Source organism: Simochromis diagramma, unplaced genomic scaffold (genome assembly GCF_900408965.1).
Source record: "Simochromis diagramma unplaced genomic scaffold, fSimDia1.1 OVJJ01000302.1, whole genome shotgun sequence".
Lineage (NCBI taxonomy): Eukaryota > Metazoa > Chordata > Actinopteri > Cichliformes > Cichlidae > Simochromis > Simochromis diagramma.
In genome coordinates, this window is record NW_024386792.1 from 1,303,030 (window position 1) to 1,329,112 (window position 26,083).

General features: G+C 43.2%; 2 protein-coding genes across 2 annotated transcripts in view; one reads left to right on the plus strand and one right to left on the minus strand.

Moving 5' to 3' along the window:
- Nucleotides 1–18,629, plus strand: part of LOC120728664 (voltage-dependent T-type calcium channel subunit alpha-1H-like) — a 58,701-nt gene extending 40,072 nt beyond the window's left edge. Inside the window, exons 21-35 of the mRNA XM_040023713.1 lie at nucleotides 104–288; nucleotides 374–500; nucleotides 3,133–3,258; nucleotides 3,346–3,435; nucleotides 3,893–4,085; nucleotides 8,405–8,556; nucleotides 8,654–8,763; nucleotides 8,848–8,981; nucleotides 9,067–9,137; nucleotides 12,342–12,420; nucleotides 12,681–12,802; nucleotides 13,170–13,454; nucleotides 13,541–13,691; nucleotides 14,523–15,085; nucleotides 15,634–18,629. Of these exons, the coding sequence (XP_039879647.1) occupies nucleotides 104–288; nucleotides 374–500; nucleotides 3,133–3,258; nucleotides 3,346–3,435; nucleotides 3,893–4,085; nucleotides 8,405–8,556; nucleotides 8,654–8,763; nucleotides 8,848–8,981; nucleotides 9,067–9,137; nucleotides 12,342–12,420; nucleotides 12,681–12,802; nucleotides 13,170–13,454; nucleotides 13,541–13,691; nucleotides 14,523–15,085; nucleotides 15,634–16,275 (3,030 nt within the window). The 3' untranslated portion in view covers nucleotides 16,276–18,629. The remainder of the gene's footprint in view (nucleotides 1–103; nucleotides 289–373; nucleotides 501–3,132; nucleotides 3,259–3,345; nucleotides 3,436–3,892; nucleotides 4,086–8,404; nucleotides 8,557–8,653; nucleotides 8,764–8,847; nucleotides 8,982–9,066; nucleotides 9,138–12,341; nucleotides 12,421–12,680; nucleotides 12,803–13,169; nucleotides 13,455–13,540; nucleotides 13,692–14,522; nucleotides 15,086–15,633) is intronic.
- A 113-nt stretch (nucleotides 18,630–18,742) lies between these two features.
- On the minus strand, nucleotides 18,743–25,700 carry LOC120728665 (synaptogyrin-3-like). Its single transcript, XM_040023714.1, has 4 exons — nucleotides 25,380–25,700; nucleotides 23,958–24,192; nucleotides 22,291–22,436; nucleotides 18,743–19,925 (listed from the first exon to the last, which is right to left on the minus strand). The coding sequence occupies exons 1-4, from the start codon at nucleotides 25,482–25,484 to the stop codon at nucleotides 19,698–19,700; spliced, it is 714 nt and encodes a 237-aa protein (XP_039879648.1). The 5' UTR covers nucleotides 25,485–25,700; the 3' UTR covers nucleotides 18,743–19,697.
- Between the last annotated feature and the right edge of the window lie 383 nt (nucleotides 25,701–26,083).

The window sequence follows — 26,083 nt, forward strand, 5'->3', positions numbered from 1 at the left end:
TTCGTTGCTGGTGGGGATCAGAATGGCTTTCATTCTCATTTTACACCTTAGCTTATTTAATTATTTCAGTAATTTTGTTGGATCTGTGCGCGTCTGCATGCAGGTGGTAGCTATGGGCCTGTACTTTGGAGAGGGCGTGTACCTGCAGAGCAGCTGGAATGTCTTGGATGGGCTCCTGGTGTTTGTGTCACTTGTGGACATCCTGGTGTCCATCGCTTCAGCAGGTGGTAATCGGATCTTAGGCATCCTCCGGGTCCTTCGCCTGCTCCGCACACTTCGACCACTCAGGTACAAATCAAGGAGATTATCATCTGTGTTTACTCTGCTGATATTATATTAAGGACTGTCTAACCTGTGTGTGTGCTTGCTGCAGGGTGATAAGTCGTGCTCCAGGTCTGAAACTGGTGGTTGAAACTCTGATCACATCTCTCAGACCAATTGGGAATATTGTTTTGATCTGCTGTGCTTTTTTCATCGTGTTTGGAATTCTGGGAGTCCAGGTAAATGTTCATGCCGACCGTTCCCCGTTCGTCCTCTGTCAGTTAAAGATAAGCTCCATCATTTTTCCCCCGAGACAGCAAAATACAAAACACGTCAAACTCATTTTCACTCGATTTGATATGACCGAACATTAAAAGCTCGTTGTGTTTTCTGCTGCAAGAAGACACAGATCACTGTGGTTTAAAGTAAATGAGCTCAGAGAAAGCTTCAGGTAATAAAAAGTGAAGAGAAAAATTGGGAGGAAATGCAAATGAGCTGCTGATTATGCACCAGTCCCTGGAAGTAATTAAAAAAAACCCAACAATGGTTCAACAGGGGGAATGTGCTGAGAATGTGGTTTTTAAATCGGATTTTCACCTGGATTTTCCTGGATTGCTCCTACCTTAGAAAACCAGCTTGGATCAGCATCCCTCAAGTGACATATTGGTGTGTTTCTAATGTAAAGGACAGTGAAAGTCTGAAAGGGGAGGTGTTTTTTTTTTTTGCTTGCAGTTTGTTTAGGTTTGGACACAAAAGAATTACTGATCAGCATTTCACCTTTTTTTACAGTCTGAAACATGAATTAACACTTAATTTTCACCTTTATCTGCAAGCTAGGTCGTAGCCACTGTGATGTCAAGCTAAATGCTAAAGTATTTGGACTTTAGCATTTAGCATTCAGGCTGCTGCCATGTTTTTTGGGGGGGTGGGGGGTTGGTTTCACAATTGAACATATAATGAAGTGCGGGGGGGGCTCCAGGTATCAACTAGTGCTAGCAAGCTTTGTTCAAAGCTGCGTATACAAACTGCTAATGAATGCTAAGCTAACAGACTAATAAAACCCTCAAAGCTCACTCTCCAAAACTGAAGCACAAACTTCTTGGACAATGTGTGCTATACAGGGAGACATTTTATTTGTCAGATATTTCCATTAAAATGCTCCAGGAGACACCAACACCGCAAACACAGTGGAGAGGTTCAGTTCAGTGACTCCAATTAGTGGCGCTGAGGCCTGGCAGCGATGATTGGCTACGCCTGCCTGTGTTGGGACACCTGTCAATCAAAGTAGCCGTGCCCTTAACTCAATTATCCAGGTGGTTGACTTATAAACTTAGAGTTGTTATGAAGGGAGAAACTATCAGAGAAACAGAGGCCAAAAATTGCTTTTTGTACCAGATTGTAATTATATACTTTTCTTCTGCTGTAAAGGGGTGTCAAACATAAGGCCTGTGGGCCAGAATTGGCCTAGCAAAGACTCCAATCTGGCCCCAATGGACGGCTTTGGAAAATGTGAGGGAGGTCATAAATTTTGAATTTTTAGCTGTATTTTTTAGTTTTACACCATTGGCTACTGATGTAGACCTCCACCATGGCCATTCATGCTACACCAAAGTAAAGAAGTAATATATAAACAATTAAATTGCAGAAAAGTTCCTGTTTTTTCTTTATGTACTATACAAATTTTATTTTTCTTATAATGGGTCCACAGTGAAAAAAAAAATTAAAAAAAGGGCATTTTCTGTGCATTAACATAAACTTTCTGCTTTATAATGTCAGGGCAGTCTGGTCTAAAAGTTACCAAAACTTTGTAATGAATTTTACACATTTATTTCTTACACTTTAAGCCCAAATTTTTCTTTCATTTACTAGAGCCTACTAGAGATGTGCTGTTGAAATTGCCTATTTTGAGCTTATTTTTCTTATGTAACGATATCTCAGGGATTAAATGTGAGGTAAAACATCTTTGCACTAATAGGAGTCAGGCTCAAGTGCACATTTAAAACAGGCTGGATAGTCTCCGGACACATTTACTTCTTCACGCGTTGAAGTCCTTCAGAAATACTTTATTTTTTATTTTTTTTTGTGTCCCGTTTGGATCTTTAGCCATCAGAATTGTTGTCTTAAGGCCAAGAAAGATGCCAAGCGGATTTATTTTACCAAGTGGATCATCATGGCCTTGCCATATTGGTCCATTTGATTGACCTTTATTATAATTATGAATTTATTTTATTTTCGGTTGCTACAGACGGGACAGACATGACTGGGGGATAGGACAGGGAGAAAGAATGAAAGAAAGAGAGGGAGAGAAAGAAAACCAAAGGGGAGAAGAGACGGTGAGAAGGGGGTGAAGAAAGAAAAAAAACAAAAAAACAAACAAAACACCTGGATCACCTGTATGGAGAAAAAAAACAGAAGAAATACTTTAAAACAAAAGAATCTATTAATGAAACTTCCTTTAAGGTTTAAAGGCTCTCACCACATTTTAAAATGTCAAAGTCAGGAAATGAATGTACAGTACCGTTTTTAAAAACTCCACTCAAAGCCAGTCAGTTCATTTTCATGGCTTATGTTTCTCTTTTTGCAAATACAAATATTCAGATTTAATCCTTGCAAGGATATAATACCTAATGAACGCTGAAGCTAATTAACACGTAGGCTTATATTTGACGAAAAGCACGCTATCAGTGGGTTATCTTCTAATGAGAACACCCATGCTGGAGTGATTCTGCACAGGGGTCTGCAGGCTCTTGCAGACTGTTTACTGTACAGCAATATAACAGCCTCTGCTCTGTTGTGTGAAGGTTTGTTTACACTGCCTTGAGGTTACAGTCTTCTCTCATGTTTTTTTCCTTTGTGCTCACACTTGCGCAGCTGTTTAAAGGGAAATTCTTCTACTGCGACGGGATCAATGTAAGTAACATCACCAATAAAACTGAGTGTCTGCAGGCTGGTTACCGCTGGCTGCGGCGGAAATACAACTTCGACAATCTGGGACAGGTTTGTCACACTCTTGAACAGACATCTGCTCTTACAGGCTGGTAATCGTAGCAGCAAAGCTGATTTATGTGCGTATCATCCCGCCAGGCGCTGATGTCGCTCTTTGTGCTGTCGTGTAAGGACGGCTGGGTCAGCATCATGTACGACGGCCTGGATGCCGTGGGTGTGGACCAGCAGGTGAGGAGAGGCAGTCTTGCACACAGCGGGGGGGAGAGCGGGTGTGTGGGGGATTAAAAAGTGAAAATCAGGGAGATGAACGACTCATTCAGCGAGTGAATATTTCCCTGTGATTTCCTTCTTTTTTGTGTCGTTCTTAGGAACACTTGATCTTGTTTGTTTGAGTGTGAAAGGGGAAATATCTCAGGAGTGAGGTGTAGCTGTGCAGAGAAAAGAAAAAAAAGGCAGATGGATGAATAGATGTGAGCTGACAGAGCTGGCAGTTTTAGTGCTGACTCAGTACTTACATTGTCTTTTTGTTTGTGCTCTCTCCTTTTCTTCCTCTCCACCCCTCCTCACCTTCTTTCATCACTCTTTTGTCCTTCTGTTCTTGGTTTGTTTTTTTTTTACCTTTTGTGTCTCTGTGCTACCTCCTGTCCTTTCTTCTTCACTTTTTTCTCTCTGTTTCTCTCTGCAGCCAGTGAGAAACCACAGTCCTTGGATGCTGCTGTTTTTCATCTCATTCCTGCTCATTGTCAGCTTCTTTGTGCTCAACATGTTTGTGGGCGTGGTGGTGGAAAACTTTCACAAGTGTCGCCAGCAGCAGGAGGAGGAAGAGGCGCGGCTGAGGGAGGAGAAACGACAGAAGCGACTGGAGAAGAGGAGGAGAAGTGAGGAAGTGTTTCGGGAAAGTGGGTGGAGGGACATCAGAGTAAAGTACTGTGCAAAAGTCTTGAGTCACCTCTCATTGCTTCATATTTGGCTAGAAAAATGGGAAATGGGTGCAGCCATTTATTGAAATGTGGAGATATAAATGGAAATACAGTATAGAAGACAAAAACAGAATTTGTACAATTCTGACAACCCTGAATGCCAATATTTGGTATTGACTTTATTCTTCAACACTGTCTGAGCTCTCATAGACAAGTGTTATTGTAATTTATTTAAGCGGTCTCCAGGAATAGTTCTCCAGGCTTCTTGAAGGACATTCAAAGCTGTTCTTTGGATGTTTCTGCCTGTTGTTCTGTTCTCTGTCAGGTGCTTCAGTAATGTTGAGGCCGATCCATGACTGATAATGTTCTTTCTTTGCCTTGCACTTGTTCTGTTTCCTTAAATGTTGTGAGGACTACACAGAAAACTGCATAGCATGGCAAGATAAACCACATTTAAGGCTAATAGGTCTTTGGGAATCACCTTGTTGGTGCAAAAATACTATTTTATGCTGTCAAACCTTTTAATAATAACTAATTTTTTGTGTTTTTGCTAAAAGCCTTTACGAAATTCTGCATGAAATTCTCAGTTTTTTGGACGCTAACTTGTCACGTAACATATATATAGACTGAAATCACTGTGATTTTGTGAAAAATATGTCAACCTATGACCAGCTGGTCCTGATGTTTCCAAACGAGAAAAGGAAAAAACTGAGATTCTGGGTTCCTGCAACTCTCACGAGAAGGCAGCAGGAGGAAGAATTTCATGTTTTGACCCAGGAGTTGAAATTCTATCGGGTCTGCTTCTGTGCATATTTCAGGATGTCAGTGGGACTGTTTAAACTTTTATTGGCAGACTTGGGATTTATTGTGGTCAATGTGAATGGCTCTATTAAGAATAGGTGAGTCCGAAAAATAGTTTTAAATCACAAAATATTTGCACAAATTTTACACGTCCGGTGTGTAAAGGCCTTAAAGATACAATTTGAAATGGGCTCTAAGTTGTCTGCTATGTGTAGACTGCTACATCGGTTCATCCCTTGAGCTGGATGTCCGTTTATGCTTGAATGATTCACACGTCAGTGTTCAGCGGCTTAACAAATGAAAATGGTCAGGTACAAGGACTGGACTGAAAATGGGTGAAAAAGCAGCCAATGTCCAAAGAAAAAACTTTGAAAGACCTTCACAAAGCCGGGAGAACTGTTACTCAGGACCACTTTAAAAAATAGCAGGAGGGCCGGCTCAAAATCTGCACAGTGCTTTAAGTGGACATCCAAACGTTACACCTGTAACTGCTTAACATGTGATTCCTAAACCACCTGAAAAAAACCATGCAGTCGTGATTCAAGAAAGGGGACACACACGTTGCATTCACTTCACTTCCTTTAAGAGGTATTGTAAAGATCTTGAACCACTGGTGGCTTCACCCTACCCAGAAGTCTTTAGAGTCTCCCCTGATAGTTGCACCATTTTCCATTCTGCCTGCTAGAGTTGCCTCCTCCTCTGCTCTTTACTCCCTTGGCCATGAAAATGATCCCATCACCATATACCACCCTAAATCTAGTAAAATGTCTTTTTTTGGTCTATCGCAGGCCTAACACAGAGAGACAGACAACCATTTGCATTCACATTTGCAGGCAATTTAGAATCACAAATTAACCTAAAACACTTAACTAGATGTCTTCAGACTGTGGGAGGAAGCCAGAGTACCTGGAGAAAACCCACGCAGACACAGAGAGAGCATGCAACTCCACACAGGAAGGCCAGGGGATGGAGTCGAACTCAGGGCCTTCTTGCTGTGAGGCAGTAGTGCTAATCACTGTGCAACCATCCTGCTCCCTCTCTTCCAAAAAACAGAAGCAGATCATGAGTGCACTATTTCCTCCCATAGGGGCTAAATAATCATCGATACTCATTATTCCATATGGGCTGATAATTACACAACATAGGATCACTACAGGATGTCAGCTGCAGGTCGATAGTCGATGTTCAGCGGCACATATAGATCAATCAGCGTTCTTTTGCTATTTATTACAGTTAATCATTGGGTCCTGGGCTCTCACCATCTGATCGCATCTGTCTTTGTGACCTCATCTCTCTATGCTGCTGTTCCTCTTTTAAGTTCTCTTTCACTCCCTCTCACTGTGGGACAGTTTCAGTGGCCAAATCGACTGCAAATGCAAATGCAGATGATTCATAAATACGCTTCAGGGGAAACTGATTATGGCTGGAAGATGTATCAGTTGATTTCTACAAAGGGAAAAGTAAGGTCATCCCACTTCCTTTCTGTGCTCGGCCCATGTTCCGCACTAAGATCACAGTGAGTGCCGGCTAGCTCGCCCAGCGTGTCTCAGAATAAGTCATTTGTAAGATGGTTAACACGGCTTTAATCACACGTGGAGGTATAAGGTAAGGCTTTCACACAGTGTGCCTTGCGAAAGAAATACTCTAGCTTAACAGTCCTCTCCTTCATCCTCCGAGCTCGTAGATGAGGCAGTGGCTTTCTCATGTCCTGACTCATCTGCTGCTACAGCAACGGGAGATAACTCTTCCTGCATCTCCTCTGGCCTCGCCTGCGCCCGTTAGCTTCCATCTCCTTTTCCTTTGAAAAATGTTCATACATCCCTAGCCTAGCGACCAGCAGATGCCAACAAAGACAAGTCCTCACACACACACACTCACACACACACACACACACACACACACACACAAAGAGAGAGAACAGAGAACAACCCAAAAAGAGTTGAACATTTTTCATGTGCTCGATGAGCAATATCCATTATTTTCCAGCTTTAAGGCACGATTATGTTTTCTTTTGGAGGAGCTATTCATAAAGCATTCTGAGCCCAGGTCTGCCGACGCCTGTACACGAGCACATTATTCCCAGTGTCCGGAACGATCAGCTTCCATTCGAACTGGTGTGTCAGAGTGAGCTGAAAGTAGGACATGTCATTTGTGGTTTATGAGTGTCTCTTTTCTCTGCTCTACTATCTCATCAGGTCTGTCGGTGTTAGAGCATTTTACTTCTCAGCATTAAATTTCATAAAAGCCAGCATGTGTTGACGAGTAACCTTGACTTATTATTATTCCTCATTCTTTTCTTTTCCTCACTTTTCAAGGCAAATCTAGTTTTAGTTTGTTTATGTCACTTATCCTTTGGAGTCTGAAGCAGAAAAAACAGGTGCAGAGGGAAAAGGTACAAAATACAACAAAAAAAAATGCTCCTGCTTTAAACAACAAGGGAAACATGCCTGCTGGAGAACTGAAAGAAAATGTTGGCGCTGACGCTGGCAGTAAACCCAGCGTCACTGCGTCAGCCAGTCAAAAGTGCTCCAACCAAACTAATGGAGCTATTTCTTTATGGAGCTTAGTACATGGACCTATTATACATTCACTGGCCAATTTATTAGGTACAGTGTGCTAGGGCCCGCTTTTGCCTCCGGAACTGGTTTAGTTCTTCATTGCATCGATTCAACAAGGCGCAGCAAGATTTTGGTCCACATTCACATGAAAGCATCACACAGTGCTCCATATTTGTTCCACCACATCCCAAAGGTGCTCTGTTGGACTGAGATCTGATGATTGTGAAGGCCTTCTGCTCCTGTAGACCATCTGCCTCAAGCACATTCAGAGATGCTCTTCTGCATTCCTTTGCTCTAACAAGCAAACTTCAGCAGGTTATCTTGACCTTGTCTACTTGCCTGAGTTATTGTGATGTCACTGGCTGAGTGGATAGTTTTGTTAACGAGCAGTTAAAGAGGTGTATCAGTTGGAGCCTGCTGTTGTCTAAAATTTTATGCTGAGGCATTAAATGGTCTTAAAATTGTATCAAATATTCCCTTGTCAGGGAATGTGTCTACATAGTTCTGGTCATTTCGCATAGGTGTGCACACACGCATAGTCAACACCCCTACATACACACACATTTTCTTTCTCTTGCTAGATTTCTGTCTCTCTCTCTGTACGCTCTCTCTGCAGTGTAATCTCTAGTAGTGCTCTCCTCTTAGTCAGTTAACTGTCTGGCAGCAGACAGCGAGGGTTTCTGCTCAAAGACACCTTGAGGTGCCGTGGAGAGTGTGTGTGCATGATGGATAGGACTGAATTCCTGAGGTGGCACTTTTAGTCTGAGCACACACACGCACGCACACACCAGAGTGCCACTTGGCACACGCTTCACCAGTGACCTCATAGCCAATATCATATTTTTCTTTCAGAAGCATTTTAATGACTCTCAGTGTGTGTGTGTGTGTCTGTGTTTGTATCTGTGTGTGTGTGTGCAGGGGCCCTCGAGAAGCCGTATTACGCCGACTACTCTCCGTTACGTCGAAGCATCCACACCGTGTGCACCAGCCACTACCTGGATCTCTTCATAACCATCATCATCTTCACAAACCTCCTCACCATGAGCATGGAGCACTACAACCAACCTCAGGTAACCATGGCAACACCTTCCTCCACCTGTCCTAAAACCATAGTAATGAAGCACAATGCAGTGGTATTCTAGAAGTGTGTATCTGTGTGTCCTGCAGTACCTCGAGGAGATACTGAAGTACTGCAATTATGTCTTCACGCTGGTTTTCGTCATCGAGGCCATTCTGAAACTCATCGCGTTTGGTCTTCGGCGCTTTTTCAAAGAGAGGTACCCCCAGTCGCGCATGGAGACGGAGGCTCTCAAAAAGCATCCCTTCAGAAGCTAATATTGTTTTTGTCCATGTGTGTCAAGATGGAACCAGCTGGACCTCGCCATTGTGTTGCTGTCCATCATGGGTATCACACTGGAGGAAATAGACCTGAGTGCTTCCCTGCCCATCAACCCCACAATTATACGGATAATGAGGGTCCTCAGGATAACACGAGGTAAGCACAAGGGGAGACAAACACACACAAAAAACAAACACGACGGCGTGAGGCTGATAAGAGCTGACATGTTGCGATATTTCAGTGCTGAAGCTGTTAAAGATGGCGACGGGGATGAGAGCTCTGTTGGACACGGTGATGCAGGCTCTGCCTCAGGTAAGAAGCATCTATTGTGCTTGTACAGTTAAACATGTCTTTTTAAATGCCTGCCTGGTGTCCAGATCTGATGAAAAGCAGATGGCTTGTTTTATTTAGCAATTTACGAGGCCTGGCACTGACTGCCTCTCCCATGATTTATCATTTATTCCTCCCAAGCAGTGCTATACCAGCACACCTAATAATCACGAAACAAAGAAGAAGACATACTTAGATTTAGCTAAAGAGTACCTGCGGATCCTTAAACTCATCAGTTAAATCCTGACTTTATGGCATGTTATGAAACAGTTTGGCTTTGGGATGATTGTTTTGCTGCTTGCTGACGAATAAAGCAGAACATCCAAAGATCCAATCTGAAAAGCTTTCTTTTCTTTGAGGCACAAAAACTCTGCAGACAAAAGCTGCATTCAGGCAGATTTTACCAGGCAAATACACTGGTAGATATATCACACTTTTCCACTGTATTTAAGCACTCAAACCACTTTCTTACTATAAGTTTCATTCACACACCCATTCATATTTGCACCACCAACCGCCAATCACATCGCCAACCTTCTGATTACCTCCTGAGCTCCTTTCCTGTGTGACTTTTTTTTTTTCAAGCCTGTGATTATGTCCCCTACAATAGGCTAATACTGACAGCCTGGACCGCTACCTCAAGGTGCTTTATATTGTATGGTAAACCCCAATCAAACAACCCCCTATGAGCAAGCACTTGGCGACACTGGGAGGGAAAAACTCCCTTTTGACAGGAAGGAATCTCCGGTACGCCACCGGGGGTCTGCAGACTCTCCTTTTGAAGCCAAAAGTTATGAAATTTAAATGAAAGGCTGCTGTGCTAAGTTAGCAGCTAGCTTGGTTAGCAAGACTCCATGGGTGCAACACAGTCACAGATACCTGCTAATTAGTGCTAACTACGGATGGCCCTGTTTAGCTTTTTCCAGTTAAGATATGCTGTTGATACCTTGGCTGTCTAAAACACTGGCTAACACAGTGGAAACAGTTAAAAAATATTAGAATATCATGCACAGAAAAAAAAGCTAAGCTAAGACTTCTCAGCCAGTTTGACCTAGCCACAAAGCTAGTCATATTTTTTGCCACATAAATGCATTAACTTTTCCCTCCATAAAGATATTTGAAGACCTCATCTGTGCCCTTAATGAGTTTTGACAAGTATATATCAATAACACTGGATTAAATGACCATTAGAGTAGCCATAGTAACCTGTATAGGCATATATAACCCCCAGTAATGTCTAATACACACCCAGCTATTTTGTTCTGGAAACAGGCCGGAAATATGACACAAACCTCTCAGTTCAGAAAAGAAAAACAAGGGTTAGCCACAATAGGCGTCTACTAAGGAAAAAAAAGGCCTAAACAAGGTTGAAATCCAACATCTAGCACCTGCCTATCACTAAATTGCTACATCAAGTTATCCGGTCAACTACTAATTGGAAGGTTTGTGGTTTGACCCCTGGCTGCTCCGGTCTGCATACCAAAGATCTTTGGGCAAGATACTAACTCCAAGTTGCTCTACGATGCATCCATCGCAGTATGACTGTGTGTAAATCTTAGACAGAAAGCATGTATGTAGAAAAGGCAAGGGAAAATTTTTCTTGCATGATTGAGGCAAGGTGTATGAAGTGCTTTGAGTGCTCCAATAGAGTAGAAAAGGACTTTATAAGAACAAGTCCATTTACCATTTATAGTAAAAAGGTAAAAAGAAAAGAAAATGTGTCTTAGATGTGGGAGCAGCAACATTAGTTCACCATTTTGGTCCAGATTAAAATATTCCAACTATTAAATGATTATCATAAAATGTTTAGCAAATATTCACGATGAGGCCAAATGAATTTAGCTTTCCAGCTGACAGCTGATGTTTGTAGCTTTCATTTAAATTTCTTCATGATGTGGATGGATTGTAGTGAAGTTTAGCGTCACTGTTTATGCTCCTCTGTGGCTGAACACTCTCATATGTTAACCTTTTAATGGTTAACATGCGAGTGTCAGATTTTACCTGATAGACTAGTAAAATATGGTCTGCACTTTTACAGCACTTTTTAACCTTAGCAGATCTTCTGAGCACTTTAACAATGTCTCTGTCATTAATTCGTGCAACTGGGGACTCTGTGAACTTCTCTTACCCAAGGACATTTTAGCATTTGGAAGGAGCAGCCAACATTCTGCAATTAGTATAAAACCCAGTCATTCACCTGAGCAATGACTCAGAAACATCCCCATCAGCCTCAGCTCTACTTGTGTGTTAACTTCTAATTAACAAATATTAGCACGCTAACAAGCGTGGGCATAACATCATAATTATGGTGCGCACTACTAGAGATCTGCACATTAGCATTGTATCTGTGAGCGTGTTACCATTAAGTCAAAGCGCTCCTGTGCCTAAGTATAGCATCACAGAGCTGCCGCCTTCCTCGTGTGCCTTCTTTGAATATAATGTGGGAAGGCTTTGGGGAGGATCAACCAACCTTCCTCGGGGGACCCCACAAGAAACAAGGGAGAAACGGTGAGGGAGGGGGCGGTGGTGCACATCAAACAAGCGGAAACATGTATGCAAGTACACATTTATAAGGTGTGGTGATGGTTTTGACCTGCAGCTTAACCATGTTCATTTTAAACGACAAACCCCAGGTGCCGTGCTCATCTTTGCATATATTCAAACAAACCAGCGGAAATCTCAGCTATAAAGAAAATACCCACGATCCTCCACTTCCCATTTGTGTAGTATTGGTGTGTCTTTGAAGTGACACGTCACTGCAGGGGATCAAACCCACGTCTTTGCAGCACCGTCCAATGCGCTTGTTTCCAGTTCGCTTCATCGGTGGATGCACCTTTTATCTAATTAGACATCGCCGTGCCTCCTACCATGACGAGAGGCAGGCCAGGACTCGGTGACAAGCGTGTTTGTGACTCATCAGGGTTGGGTCCAGGCGCCAAAAACTCACTTGTTTCTCAAGCCCTAAAACGTAAGGTGTTATTCCACTCCAGGTACCATGATGGATCCCGTTAGTTTTTAAGGAGTAGTAAACGTCAGTGCAGTAAGGCTCAGCGGTCTCTGTCTTTGGGCTCTTCCTATCTGTTGGCGTCTCCCTCTCTCTCTTTTTCAGTGTATACTGTACATGTCTATTTTTTGGTGTATCATACACTCTATATATCTGTTTGTGCGTGTAATGTGTCCGTCTAGGTGGGGAATCTGGGTCTGCTCTTCATGTTGCTGTTCTTCATCTATGCAGCTCTGGGAGTTGAGCTCTTTGGAAAACTGGGTTAGTGTGTGCGTGCATGTATGTGCAAGAGTGTGCATGTGAGCCTGTGCATGCGTGCAAGCGGGTGCGACCGACGGGTGATTTATGTGTGGATTACATAAACAAGCATAAATTTTGCTGAGTTACATACATTAATTAATGCCAATTTAGAATCAGCAACCTAATCAGTGATCTAATCTGCGCGCAGTTCTCTTTCTTCTCCCCCCTTGCCTTCGTCTCCCACACTTACCGGATCTAATATTCCTTTCATCCTCTTTCAGAGTGCTCAGACGAGAACCCGTGCGAGGGTCTCAGTCGCCACGCTACCTTTGACAACTTTGGCATGGCTTTCCTCACGCTCTTCAGGGTGTCCACCGGGGACAACTGGAATGGGATTATGAAGGTTGTTACTCTTCCTTTCCTCTACTCTGAGGGGGTTTTTTAAGAAGATGGATGGACGACTGAGTGCATGTTTGTGTGTGCGTGTCTCAATGCATAGGTTATGAGACAGCCTCTGCATTAAGCAGAGAGCAGATCACTGTTTTTTTATGACAGACTAAGAGCTGATGACATTCGAGGGTCAGGAGAGTGTATTACTCTTCTGTGACAGGCTCAAGGTCCTTTTGGGCTCAGATCAACATCTCCCCCTGTAGGAGATGAGAGGAAGTACAGCAGAGCGCATTAATATATCACCCTAATCCCTTCATTTATCATCAGGTTATTGCTTCTTGATCCTTTATCGTCTCCTCTCCCCTTCCTTCATCATCCAGGACACACTGCGCGAGTGTCGCCCGCAGGATCGCCACTGCCTCACCTACCTGCCCTTGATCTCGCCCGTTTACTTCGTCACCTTCGTCCTCACGGCTCAGTTTGTGCTTGTCAACGTGGTCGTGGCCGTTCTGATGAAGCACCTGGAGGAGAGCAACAAGGAGGCACAGCTGGAGGAGATGGAGGAGAGGAGGGAGAGGGAGGAGAGAAGGGAGCGGGAGGAGGCCAGTCGACGGCTCAGCACCGCGTCTGTGGGCGGGGACTTGGAGCTGGACGCACCTGCCCAGGTGCCTGCTTGTATTTCTGCATGCGTGTAAGCTAGCAGGGTAGAGATGACAGTGAGAGTAACAGTGTTGGTGATGTCATGTGCCAGGTGCAAGTTGAGGATGAAGGGTGTTCCCATGGCAACCTACTGAGCATGGGACGCATGCTCTCCCTCCCCAGCGACAGCCATCCTCAGCCGCTCAGATGCTCTCCTTATCCGCTCATTGGCCACGAGGCATTCTCCGGCTACAGCTTCTCAGGTAATTTGGCTGTTTATAGCCAATCGAATTAAGGAACTGTTTTTTACTGTCCTATAACAACTAAATGACTCCTGTAAAGATTATTGCTTCCATAAATAGCTTAGAAGGCAGCAGAGCTGTGAAGTTTGCACAAGGTAAGGCAATGTTATCAAAGGCCTTAAGGAAGGAGATATTTGTTATGGATTTAAATGGAATTGATAGAACTATACGCCTGCCACGTCTTTCCCATCTTTAGTTTATATTTGGATTGTAACAAATCCTGGAACAGCCAGGTATCCCACGAACAAATAAAAAACAACAGAAAATGTTGGGTCATCCAATATAAAACCAACCAAATCTCAATTGCACACACCGTAATTCTTTGTTTCCACTCAGTGTTCTCTCTCAGATGTTTAACAATATGCTGTAAGTAAAAGGTTTATCATAGATTAAAACTAGAAATCAAGTAGTTCTAGATTTGGAGTGTGCCTGTAGCATTACCTGGAAGTTCTTTTCAGTCTTGTCATGTTAAAGTGTCTTTTTTAACAGTGGAAGTTTATTGCACCAAGTGAGCTGAATATAGAGTCCTCCACTGGAAGTCATGTTAACTAAAATTGCCAATGAGATGAAGATGAGGTGAAACTGAATCGTGACTTGGTCTCAAAACAGTTTTTTCATCTCCTGAGTTGTGAAAACGTATTGAAATACAGGAGCTGATGGTGTGTGTGTGTGTGAGTGAGTGGCTGTGAGTGAGTGAAACAACTCTTTTAAAAAAAAAATGCATCTAACAGTTAAAGTCTTGCTTTTTTTTGTTCTAGCTGTCATCTTCATAATCCACGTTACTGTCTGCAGGCTCCATGTCATCTCTGGGCTCCAGTGGAGGCGGCTCCCTGCTGCAGGTTCCAGGAGCTCTGCCAGCCATCAGTCACGCTTCACTGGGGTCTGGACGCAGCTCAAGGCCAATGATCTGCCTCAGCACATCTCACAGCATCGACAGGCACTCCTCACACAGACTCGGCTCAGCCAACAGCGTAGAAGGATACAGGTTTAGCCCCACTCACAGAGCCAAGAGACACAGACTGAACTCGGCTCACAGCATAGATGGATATAGATTCAGCCCAGCGCATCGCATCAACAGACACAGACTCAGCTCTGCTCACAGTATGGACGGATACAGGGTGAATCCGGATCCCAGCGCCGAGCGGCCGAAGCTCATGTCCAGCCACAGCATAGACAGGCATCCGTCGCTCAGACTGAGCCCCACGCACAGCGGCGGCGGCAGGCGTCCTTCTTACTGGCTCAGTCCTGAAGACAGTTTAGACAGAAACAAGTTGAGCCCCTCCTACGTCCCTGACAGTTCAGCCATGAGGAGACCAGCATCCTTCCGCGCTGCAAGCAGACAGTTAAGGAGACAGGTGTGTTTTTATGACGATGATAGCTGAACACAAACACACTGCAAACCTTTTTCAGCTCAGTTTAGTTCAGTTTTATTGATAAAGTATCAAATCGCAACAACAGTCGCCTCAAGCTGCTTTATGTTGTAAGGTAAAGACCCTATAATAACATATCTGCTGGGGGTGAGGAGAGGAAGACAGTTATATTAGTTTAGTTCTACAAGTTTAACAGTTTCCCTTTGAATCAATTAAATAAGCCAGGTGAGAGTCGAAGGATTTAGATGGTGATTTTTAATTTTATGGGAATGAATCGGAATCAAGCTGAGAGGTTAGAGGGCATCTCTCCAAAAAATTTAAAATCGCAACGTCTGCAAACTTTGAAGTGGGTAGTGCTTATAATCAATTTTGGGGCCTTTTTGTGTTTGTAAGGAACAAAAAATTATCTAAATGTATTTTTTAGTATTCCATCTTTTGCTCCACGTTGATCTGCAGCACACAAGCCTACACGCACTTTACAACAGTCTGCGATTGGCTATCTCATAGTGTTTGTGAATGTGCTGTGTCCGCAGGAGGCCGTGCGCCTCGACTCGCTGGATCAGAGTTCAGCTGACGATCTGGCGGAGCCCCGACTCACTGTGCCCGCAGCCTCCTCCACCCCACCACGGCAACGGTCGTCCAGCGTTCACACAGTGAAATATGCGCACTCGCAGAGGGTCATCTCCTGCAGGAGCCACAGCCGGAGCCACAGCGATACCGCTGCACAAGAACACGTACCTGAGCAGACAGCCTGTGGCTCTCAGCCAGAAGCAGATTTTGAGAAGAGTTTGAAGGTATCAGTTCCACTCTGTGACTCCAGAGCAGCCAGCCCCGTTCCTGGCTCAGACCCCGCCCCGCAGCCAGATGACGCTGACGCAGAGGTCAGCTGTATTAACAGCTCTGTTCACTCTCACACGGAACCTACCAGCTCCCCGCACAAAAGCAGACACCTCACCCCGAGTCCCGGGGAGCACAGGAGCCGCCTCAGCCATTCGGTGTCCCCGGTTTCAGGCAGGAACAGGAAGCAGCGAATGAGCCCGCCGCCCAGGGAGGAGCCAGTTCCAGTCGCAACCCAACTAACTGACAGCAGCGCTGAGCTGAGGAGGCGGACTTTGTCTTTTGACGCCACAAGCCTCTCTCCTAATCTGCCGGAGGGAAGTTCTGTGGAAGACTAAACAAAACTGTGATGGGATTGGTCATTCTTTGAAGTGGAGGAGCCTGAATGTGCTGCTTTAGTGCACGAGAGGGACGGGAGCCGCGGCCAGAAACAGGATTATACCCGTCTCCTGTCCCGCCCCTCGCCTCTTGCACTCACAAGGTTTTCATAGGTTGTGTGAGCAGGACTCAGACTGTGTGTGTACTGAGTGTGTATGTGTTCAAAGACTTGGACCCCTTTTGTGCCGTATGCACACGAGATGCACACAAGAAGAAGTTTCCTTTTCTTCTCTCATAGTTCTAGCTTTAGTTCACTCATAGAGTCACTTTGCAGCTATATTACTCAAACACTAACCCTCCCCCTTGCTTGCTCCACTCGCTCATCCTTTTCCTCGCACCTCAAGCCCAGGTCAGAGTACAAAACTACTCTGAAGGTGCACTGCAGGTTAAGTTACTGACTGGTCTGCTGTTTTACACAAAGAGACCACACAGCTGGGGCTGCAACTACCTGTTAGTCCACACAACATAACCGGATCACGGTAACGTCTAATCACATTTTTTTTCTCTGTGAAAATACCAAACCCCAGGCACTCGATTCTGTTCATCTGGTTGCAGCTTTTTTTTTTAATGGGATAAATGACTTTTTCAGCCATCCAAGTGACTGAAGACTGTTGAATTTCCACATTTTTGAATGTCAAATGACTGAAGTTGTCAGTAGGATTAGTGATTAAATGTTTTTCCCACTGAAAATGCAGCATCCAGGTGAACAGAGTAGGGTGTTCTGGGATTTCTTTACCCCGACAAAAAAGACCAAACAGCAGGTTGTCAGTTTATTATGATTTTGGATCAAGAGGGTCAAAGTCATTTAAGTTCTTAGGCTACACACAACCCAGTTTGATCTTAATGAAATAGTAAAATCATTGAACAATATAAAAGAAAAACACCTCAAAATGTTCCCCTTTTGTTTCAGTGTAAAGACATACATTCTAAATAGAGTCGCATGTATGAAACCACCATTTACAGGACAGATGATGAATAATCCTAAAGAAAATAAGTGATTTCAACAATATGTCTCAGTCTTAGTATCACCCCAACTCCTTGACTTAACCACCTTACCATGGTGTGGTACAGCAGGCTAGGAGTAATGTCTTAGTAAGTAAGAAAAAGCTGTAAAACCAACAAATCTGATGAGTTAGCAGAACCCCTCGCAGCATTGCTGCTTGAAAATGTATCCGTCAGTTATCAATATCAAGAGTTGCCGACTGTTTTCTTTTGACTAACCCTTTGATCAACAAGCTGTTTCAGCTCTCATTCAGTTAATAAGATCTGATGATTTTCCTAATTTGCAAACCGGTACTTGAATAGAATTTTCCCCCACTTTGTTCTCTGTGGTGCAGAAATGACAGTTTATGTTTACAAATGTGGTTTTAAGCAGTAGAATTACAAAACGTAATAAAAAATAATAATAATTTGTAACTGAACACCTGCAGTATGTGAATGGTGCAGGCACAATGCTGTTTTATAAGAGACTTATACCTCCAAAACAGTAATAATGAATCCTGTACAGCAGCTTGTTGGATATATTATAATAGGAAATTTTATATTAAAGATAGTTTTTGATTTTCAATATGATTCATCTTCAGTTTTTTGGTTTTTGGAGGGGTTTTTTTCTTCATTCATCACGGCCTACAGTAAACTTCTGGGTGTCGCTTGATTGCTCATGGCCTGAGAAAACCTTGATGTCTTGTTGATTTTTGGCCTGTATGCACCCGACCCTGACAGCCTGAAAAATCAATCCGCTCTTTGAACCTTTAAGTTAAAATCATGTAGCGTGACCTAGGCCTTAGTAGTTTCTACCTCGCTTTCCCCCCGATCCCACCCACTCAAAACATTCAGTCAACTCCGTTTTCTCACAACCCCCCCTCCGTCTTAGTATTCTCAGGGTAGAGGTAGTTCAGACACAGCTGAGTGTGGTGCGATCAGAGCTCTGCGGAGTTAGATTGCCCTCTGCTGGCCCCTTAAATTTGAAGAGGTGATTCAGACCGACGCAGATGTAAAAGAAGGGCTTATTCAGGTGACATAACAATGCGTAAAACTTTGTAGAAAAGGTCAAGAATCTATTTTATTAACACAGTGGGTAGTAGGAGAACTACAAAGGTGAATTTCTACACTTTTGAATGTCAATTTATCTGCTGGTGATGACGAGGATGGATGATGAGGGGTGCCAGTTGTAACGATTGATGATGATGGTGGATGATGCAAATGTTCATAAAGCCGTTTAATGTTCCTGCATATTAATGGAAGCGGGGAATGATACAAAGAGAGGAGATGATTGGACAGTGCTGGAATAAAACCACTTCCTGTCTGACTTTTATCTGACTCAATAACCTTTCTTCTAATTCTGTCCTTTCCTCGTGTGTCAAGATGGTAAAAAGAAACAGAAGCGGAAACATTCGCAGCCTTCAACACGTGCCTCCTACTCTAAAAATAAAGATAACACACAGCAGCTGCCTGCTGCCGCTAATGAATTCAACCACTCTATGGCCTTCTTCCAGCAAATGGTGATTAGTATGCTAACACGTCCCCGGATCTTTGTCGCAACACATGATTATTTTCAAAAAATGTGTTCTCATGTTGCAGGAAGCAAAGAAGTTATTTAAAGATAATGGAAACAAAGGCAGACTCTGGTGGTGGTAGTAGATAGATTTTATTTTCAAATACCACTTCAGCATATCACAATAAAATATTGAATCACATGAATATTTCACACTAAAACACCATAGCATACAAAATGCATTAAGCAGGCCTGCCTTTATTCCCCTGCTAAGAAAATGTAGCATTTTCTGCAAGGTCTGCCTGGCCTCACTCTTTTTGCTCACAATCTATTGGTCAAACGGACCTTCTGTTTGACGTTCAGCCAATGGGAGCTCACGTGTCAGCAGGGCAGCTTGTGATTGGCCAGGCTGACTGAGGACAAACAGAAATAGATAGCTACACAGCTTCCCTGTCCTCCATGTTTCCTTCGCTAAGTTATCTGTTAATAAGGCAGATGGAGCACCATCACTGCATCTACATCTATGTTAATCTGCACTTCACCATATGAACATGCAGTCAAGGCGTGAGCGTGTGTTCTTCCAGGTGTATGTACATGTGTTTCCAGGTGTGTGTGTGTGTGTGTATCTGTTTCCAGGTGTGAGGGAGTACAGCGGTGTTTGCGTGCGCCGGTATCTGTGTGTGTGCATGAGCAGAAGACGGAATTCTTGACACAGACAGTTACAAATAACTAAGCTGAGCCAGCAGTTGCCATGGTGATAACATATCACGCTTCACATGACCCAAAATCCTGCCAATCCCAGGAGAGGACGGAGAAACCGCTCAACAGTGAGGCAGGAAGTTGTCCATGTCGTGTACATCTCGTCCTTCTCTCCCTGAGTGTGTGTCTCTAGAAGGCAGGAGCCAAGGGTCTCTGCTGTGTGAGCTTCTGGGGGTCCAGGGTTTCAGTGAAGGGCGGAGCTTGATAGGGATTTGTGGTAACTATGGTAGCGCCATTGGCAATAGGGTATGGTGTAGCTCGAGTGTTGCTAGGGACGGGATCCAGGTGTTGCCAGGTGAATAAGTTTGAGTTACTGCCGGTTAAGAAGCGTCTCAGCGCACTCAGCGTCAGCACAGCCTGTTAGTAACACACACGCAGACACACACATGTTAACGATTAACACTGTTAATCACACGCTGAGTAACACTCTGTTTTTAGAGAAGCCTGCAGATGTGCACGGGTTGGTTAAAGATGCAGTGATGAAAAATGGACAGAAGAAGCACGAAGGTGAAGAAGAAGAAGGTTTACACCACTTGGGATTAAGTGTTGTGCTTTTCCATTACGCAGTTTCAGAGTCTTCAATGAAACAACAGCACAATCTAACAATATAAAAACCTGCAGAGTTGAAAAATCAAACTGCAGTTCCTCGAGTGGCCACTCGAAGCTCGCTCCCAGAGTGAGACACTCATGTTAAAATGTCCAACTTTACATCAGAAAAATGTTTACAGCCTGCTATACTATGTTTTGGTCTCCATAGCCAATTTACCTCCTTAATAACATCGCAATAACAGTGATAGAGGGTTTTTTTTTTTTTTTTCAATCACCCATTTAAGTTGCATGAAGGCTTAAAATTATGTGAGAATCAGGCCATATTTAGTCTGTGCTCATCTGTGGTGACATTCAGGTATTTTATTTGCATGTTATTTAACACCATTTAGCAAGTATCTGTGACTGTGTGACACACCTCCAAAGTCTATGTATGCAACTTGCTGACTAGGCTGGCTAACATTACCTGATACCTCAGCAATCCACCTTCTCATAAAAATACAGTTGATTCTGAAGTCTCACAAAACCGAGATGATGACAGATATAATGCTAAACTAAACTCTTTAAACTAAAAGCTGCTCTTATTCATTGAGTTATGGACGCTATAAGGCTCATTTGACAGAATGGGACCGCTGCGTTAATGGTTTTACAGAGGAAAATAAGTAATATGTTAACTACTTAAAGCCTGGGCTATTTTTTAAATTATATTTACTTAGTGTATTTAGTGGTGAGTCGGAAGAAATTCTGTCGTAGATACAAATTTGGAAGATGCAAGGAAACAGTGAGCGTTAAGTATGGGCAACATATGTTGAACAGGAAAACTGAAACGAATGCAAACAGAGAACCTGATATTGCATTTGCAGGCAACTCATAAAATGAATCCAATATACAGGAAATCGAACAACATATGAATGTTAATAATCGTTGTGTGTATGTGTGACAGTGCACATGCAGACACATAGACATAAATGCGCTGCGATCATTATTGTAAGATTATATTTATTTGTTTTTATTAAACCCGAGTGTCTCCTATCACACTGAAACTGGGCATAAAACATGCATTTAATTATAGCAGTGTTAGGCTCCCTGTCACTCACACTGTGCCTACAATTGGAAACCTTCTCAAAATGCCTCAGGTTTCATTTTAATGACAGATGAAATACCAGGTGCCAAGTTCTCACACCCACACTGGCTCTACACTGGGATAACAAAATGGAAAATTCATCCCAGTTTCCCCAGTTTAGTGTCACAGTGGGAGAGCAGTCCATCCCAGCTGCTGCTAAAAGAACAATTCAAAGTACTGAAATCCTTCTTTGTACTGTTATACACTACTGTGCATCTGATAAAACCTCAAACTCAAGGACCTGTGACTTAAGCGAGACACTAGGCTGTTTATCATCATCTCACACAGACCCTCTTTGGTTCGACACAAGGTTATATGCAGATTTAACTGCTTTCAAACACAAGCTTCCTGTCAAAAAAATGACAGCCTTGAAGCCCAAACAACTACAAGGTGTCACTCACTAATCATGTTTAATGAGTAACGCCCTCCAGAGAGGAGCTACAGCCTGAAGACGACCGAACCTTTAATATAATTGTTTGCCACCCGCTACTAACCCTCTGCAGGGGAACAATTGAGTCCTTTTCAACTTAATGGTTAATAAATGACTTGACAGACTGAAAAAGTGAAACCACTTCCTTGACACAATTAGAACTTATCCGATGACAGTGAGATGAATGGCTGCTATAGGTTGGTGTTAAGCTAGTTTTAACAGGCTCTACTGAGTCACCAGGGGATAATAAATGAGCTAACTGTCTCAGTTGAAATATATTCTTGCAATGCAGTTCTCAGCAGTGAGATGCTTTGTCAGCAAAACTACACAAACACACACACGGTCAAACAAGCACCAACGCCTGGAAGCTGCCCAGGTCAACCAAGTGTGTGCGGCAGTGTTAGACTTGAGAGAGGGCCGGGGGGGTCGTGGGCAGCAGCTGCTCGACCTCCGTGAAGGAAACGCTCTTAAATGTGTTCATGGTCAGCAGACACTGATAACCCTGAAAACACACACGCGAGCATGCAGGTGATCAAATATCAGATGATGATGATAACCACATGCTCACAGGCGTGCAAAAGACAAAGAGGGCAGTGGGAATCGACAGGTGTAAGCATACACACCCAGGAGAGGATGGAAAAGAAGCAGAACGCGATGGTGGCTCTGGCTGCGTCGGAGCCCTGTGCCAACGGCAGCTCTTCCGGAGAGGTCGCCTGCCACTGATTGGCCAGAAAACAGAAGCCGACAAACCACAGGAAACATGCAATACCTTTGAGGAGAGGAAAACAGGACTTTTAGATGCAGGGTCACTTCATAATTACCACATTTTTCCCAGTTCTACTTTTTACAGAAAAAAGTGTCTCCAGTCTATTTGAGAACCAGAAAAGATGAATTTTGTCTCCTTTCATGTTAAAGAGAGATTCTGCTCTCTGTTGTTTTTCTGACTTGATTATGAAGCAAATTGTAAAAGGCAAAAAAGAAAGAAGATTATACTCTATTCATGTTTTTTTCATTCTAAAAATATATTTTATTCCTTTGATGTTCTCAGCTTCTCTGCACTGAAGGCTTCAGATAAGGATTAAACATACAAAATCAAGTTTCAGCCGCTGAATTAACAGGTGTCATGGGCTACGTTTAGTACAGCACTGCTCACAGTGCTCACAGTAAGCATGATATATGATCAATAGTTTTAGCTGAGCGTTATTAGTGTGCTAACATTTCCTAATTAAATATAAACACAAACTGTTAGCTGAGGAAGGACAATCATTAATCTTTGTTTTTCATAACCCGGCATATTGGATAGATTGAAAATGTGTACTAATGACCACGGACTGAATCACCGGCTATTACAATTTATCCCAACAGCAATCTGAATGTGTGCTAAATTATGCGCTGTTTCACTCAACACCACAAAGGTGAAGCTCATGCTGCTGTTAAAGAAAAATCCTTTCCTTTAAAACAGGGGTGTCAAACATAAGGCTCCGGGACCAGAATGGCCCCACAATAAAGCACCAATCCAGCCCACTGGACAATTTTGGAAAACATGAATTGTATTTTCAGATGTTTCATAGCTTTTATGAATGACACAGACCTCCACCATGGACATTAAATGACAGAAATCTTCATGTTTCTTGACCATCTATTAAAGAAATTTCTAGAAAAAAAAAGCGACACTTTCTGTCAATTACAAAAAACCTCCTATTTTACAATCACAGGACAGTTTACTCAATGAGCTACCACAACTTTTTCTGTAATTTTTACACATTCATTTCTTGCATTTTAAGCCTAAAGAGTCATGCTGACAGATTTCTTTCATTTACTACAGAAGCATTTTTTTAATTACATAGAAAGACTGATGTGTATTATTGAAACTGCACTTCTTTTACTGTCTTCGGGCAGGACTCAGGCTAGCTGCCAGTGTTCTGCTAAGCTAAGCCAAGTGCTGGCTGAAAGTAAAGATGTGCAGTTCCCAGAAGATTAAAGAATACAGTGTTATATGCCTGATATTTAAATGTTGTTGTTAAAATGTTTGAGATTTGGCTTTAATACTTTTGTTTTGCCTATTTGAAACTGATCGACTTGCCGCTTGAATTTAAGGGGTTTAACAAAAGTGTTGTATTTAGGATTCAGGGGTGTAAAAAGCAATTGGGCAAGCCAAGATAATTTTAAATATAAGGATTTTCTTCTTTGTAAATATCCAAAAGATGATGTCTAGCACATGTACCTCAAATGCTCCTGGACCTAGCTCTACGTTGTGTGTTACGGTATTCGGCCTGTGATAACTGTGTACCAGAAAAGACGAGATCCAGCAGGACCGCACGTTTTCTGTCCCTGACGCTGCTGATGCTGGGAAAGTAAGCATCCAGGATGAGAAAAAAGATGCTGCCGAGGAAACAGGCCACGCCCACGGTGACACCGAAGTTACAGGCGTCGGCGTTGTTGTTGAAGATGCAGAGCAAACGCTCGCTGCCGATGTTGATGTAGCCTTCATTCACAATGCAGCTGAACACCACGATGGAGAAAACCTGCAGGGAGAGACGTGTTGGCCGGTTTATTACCTGACACGCAGAAGAGAATTAACTCACACCGGCGTGCCAGTGCCACGCATTCCTGCGGTTGAGAGCTCAAAGACCAAGGATATCCTTCTTCTCCACAATTAGATGATACTTTAAAAGGGTTATGTCGCCCAAATTACAACAAAAACAAACACTTGTGCCAGTTACTTAAATGTCATCATGTGACACACCGTGCAGAAAATGAACTCTCTGATATAAAAGGGAACAGAAACTGAGTAAAGATAATACCAAGTAATAAGAATGGGATTTCCTTCAAAGACAACTGGTTTCTCAAAGCACTAAGAATTTTCCTTTTATTTATTTAAAAAACACAAATTGAATCATTTGCCAGAGGTAGATAAAACTGCGTTAGTTTTTAAAGCACCCTTGTTTAACGAATCTGTAGCCAAATATCAGAAGCTACCCTAAAATCCTTTTCAGTTAGACAAAGAAGTGTCATGGATGAGCTTTACAGGTTTCAGCTACACCACTTTTGTATTGTGTGATTGTAATTCAGCTTTACACTGTTCATTTGGTCCACAGAGATCTCATATGTCATTAATACTTCTCAGGACTAGGCTCAAATCATAGTTTGGAGACTAATGGTGAAATCATTCAACTTAATGTCTTCTTTCATCCAGCGGGTGCTAATTGGATAGGTCAAAGAAAAATGGATGGATAGAAATAGAAAAGCAACAGTGACAAGCTGACATATGATGAGCTGAATTATGAAGGACACACACGGGAAAGGAGGGCTGGCGTGCTTTGTTAACTAGCTCTGCTTTTGCTCATCTGTAGCACATTGCCTCCTGTGCTCCTGAAATGTTGTATGGTGACTCACAGCAGCACAGCACAGAGAAAACAGAGGTGTTACGTTCCGGTTGGGGGGCATTATTATCCCCGAGCGTTCACATTAGCTCCATCCAGACACAAAGAGGCAGCCCTGTAGCCTCTGTGCCAGAGGCTGAAATGATGTGAGCGCTGTAAAAGCTGAAATTCAGACACTCAGCCTTTTGCAAAAATAGCCCACTGATGTAAAATGCAGACGTGAGTGGATGAAACACCAGACAGATGTAAGTGGGAACGAGGCAGAGAGGGGGGCTGCAGGTAGGCCTATCCATTGATGAAGATACCCACACAGTGCAGGGGAGGCTTACCCACGAAAGCAGTCTGAGGACGGTGCGGGGATGCGTGAAGAAGGCGACCGGATCGAAGGCGACGCTCCCGGCCTTCCCGGCGCCGTACGCGCCCGCTGGCTGCATCCCTCCGGCTTTCTGATGCCTGACTCCAGCCGAGAGAACTAGACGAGTCGGTGTGAGCTGCGCGGAGCGGCGGCGTCCTACTCCAGCCTCCGTGTGAAGTCACAACGCGTCACCGCCAGCAGCTCAGCACAGGCTGCGGCAATATAACACTCACCGTGACTTCAGCTTAACACCGATATGCTGCGTGGTTTCTGGGTGTCACGCCTGTTTACCCAAAATATCGACGCGAGCTTGAATATCCTTATGTAATTTGTTTATTGCTAGAAATATGTTAATATTATCGATAACATGTGTACCTTATTTAAAAAAAAATAGCGATAAACCCATGCCAAATATAAATATATAAATAAACCAAATAATAGGCCATTTATTTTTGAATAAATAAATAATAAATCTGAAAAAAATGCATAACGAATTATCACAGAGTGAACTGAACCCATGTTAAAGGGAATCTCTGCCTTTTGTTTGCTCCTCCTGGCTCACAGATTGCAGTTTGTTGCATTTATACATGGATAAAACCTCAGCACAGCAGCCTATCACTGACATTTCTGGACAACGTCGTCTATTCACCTCCACAAAACTTTCATTTCGCGTGCTCA

What these genes read in the sequence shown, in the direction of transcription:
- LOC120728665 (XM_040023714.1), bottom strand. Translation starts at nt 25,484, where the DNA reads ATGCAGCCAGCGGGCGCGTACGGCGCCGGGAAGGCCGGGAGCGTCGCC. An exon ending in GCTGGATCTCGTCTTTTCTG is followed by an intron (nt 22,437 to 23,957) that starts GTACACAGTTAT and finishes CTCTCCTCAAAG; the next exon opens with GTATTGCATGTTTCCTGTGG. An exon ending in TCTTTTCCATCCTCTCCTGG is followed by an intron (nt 19,926 to 22,290) that starts GTGTGTATGCTT and finishes TGTTACTAACAG; the next exon opens with GCTGTGCTGACGCTGAGTGC.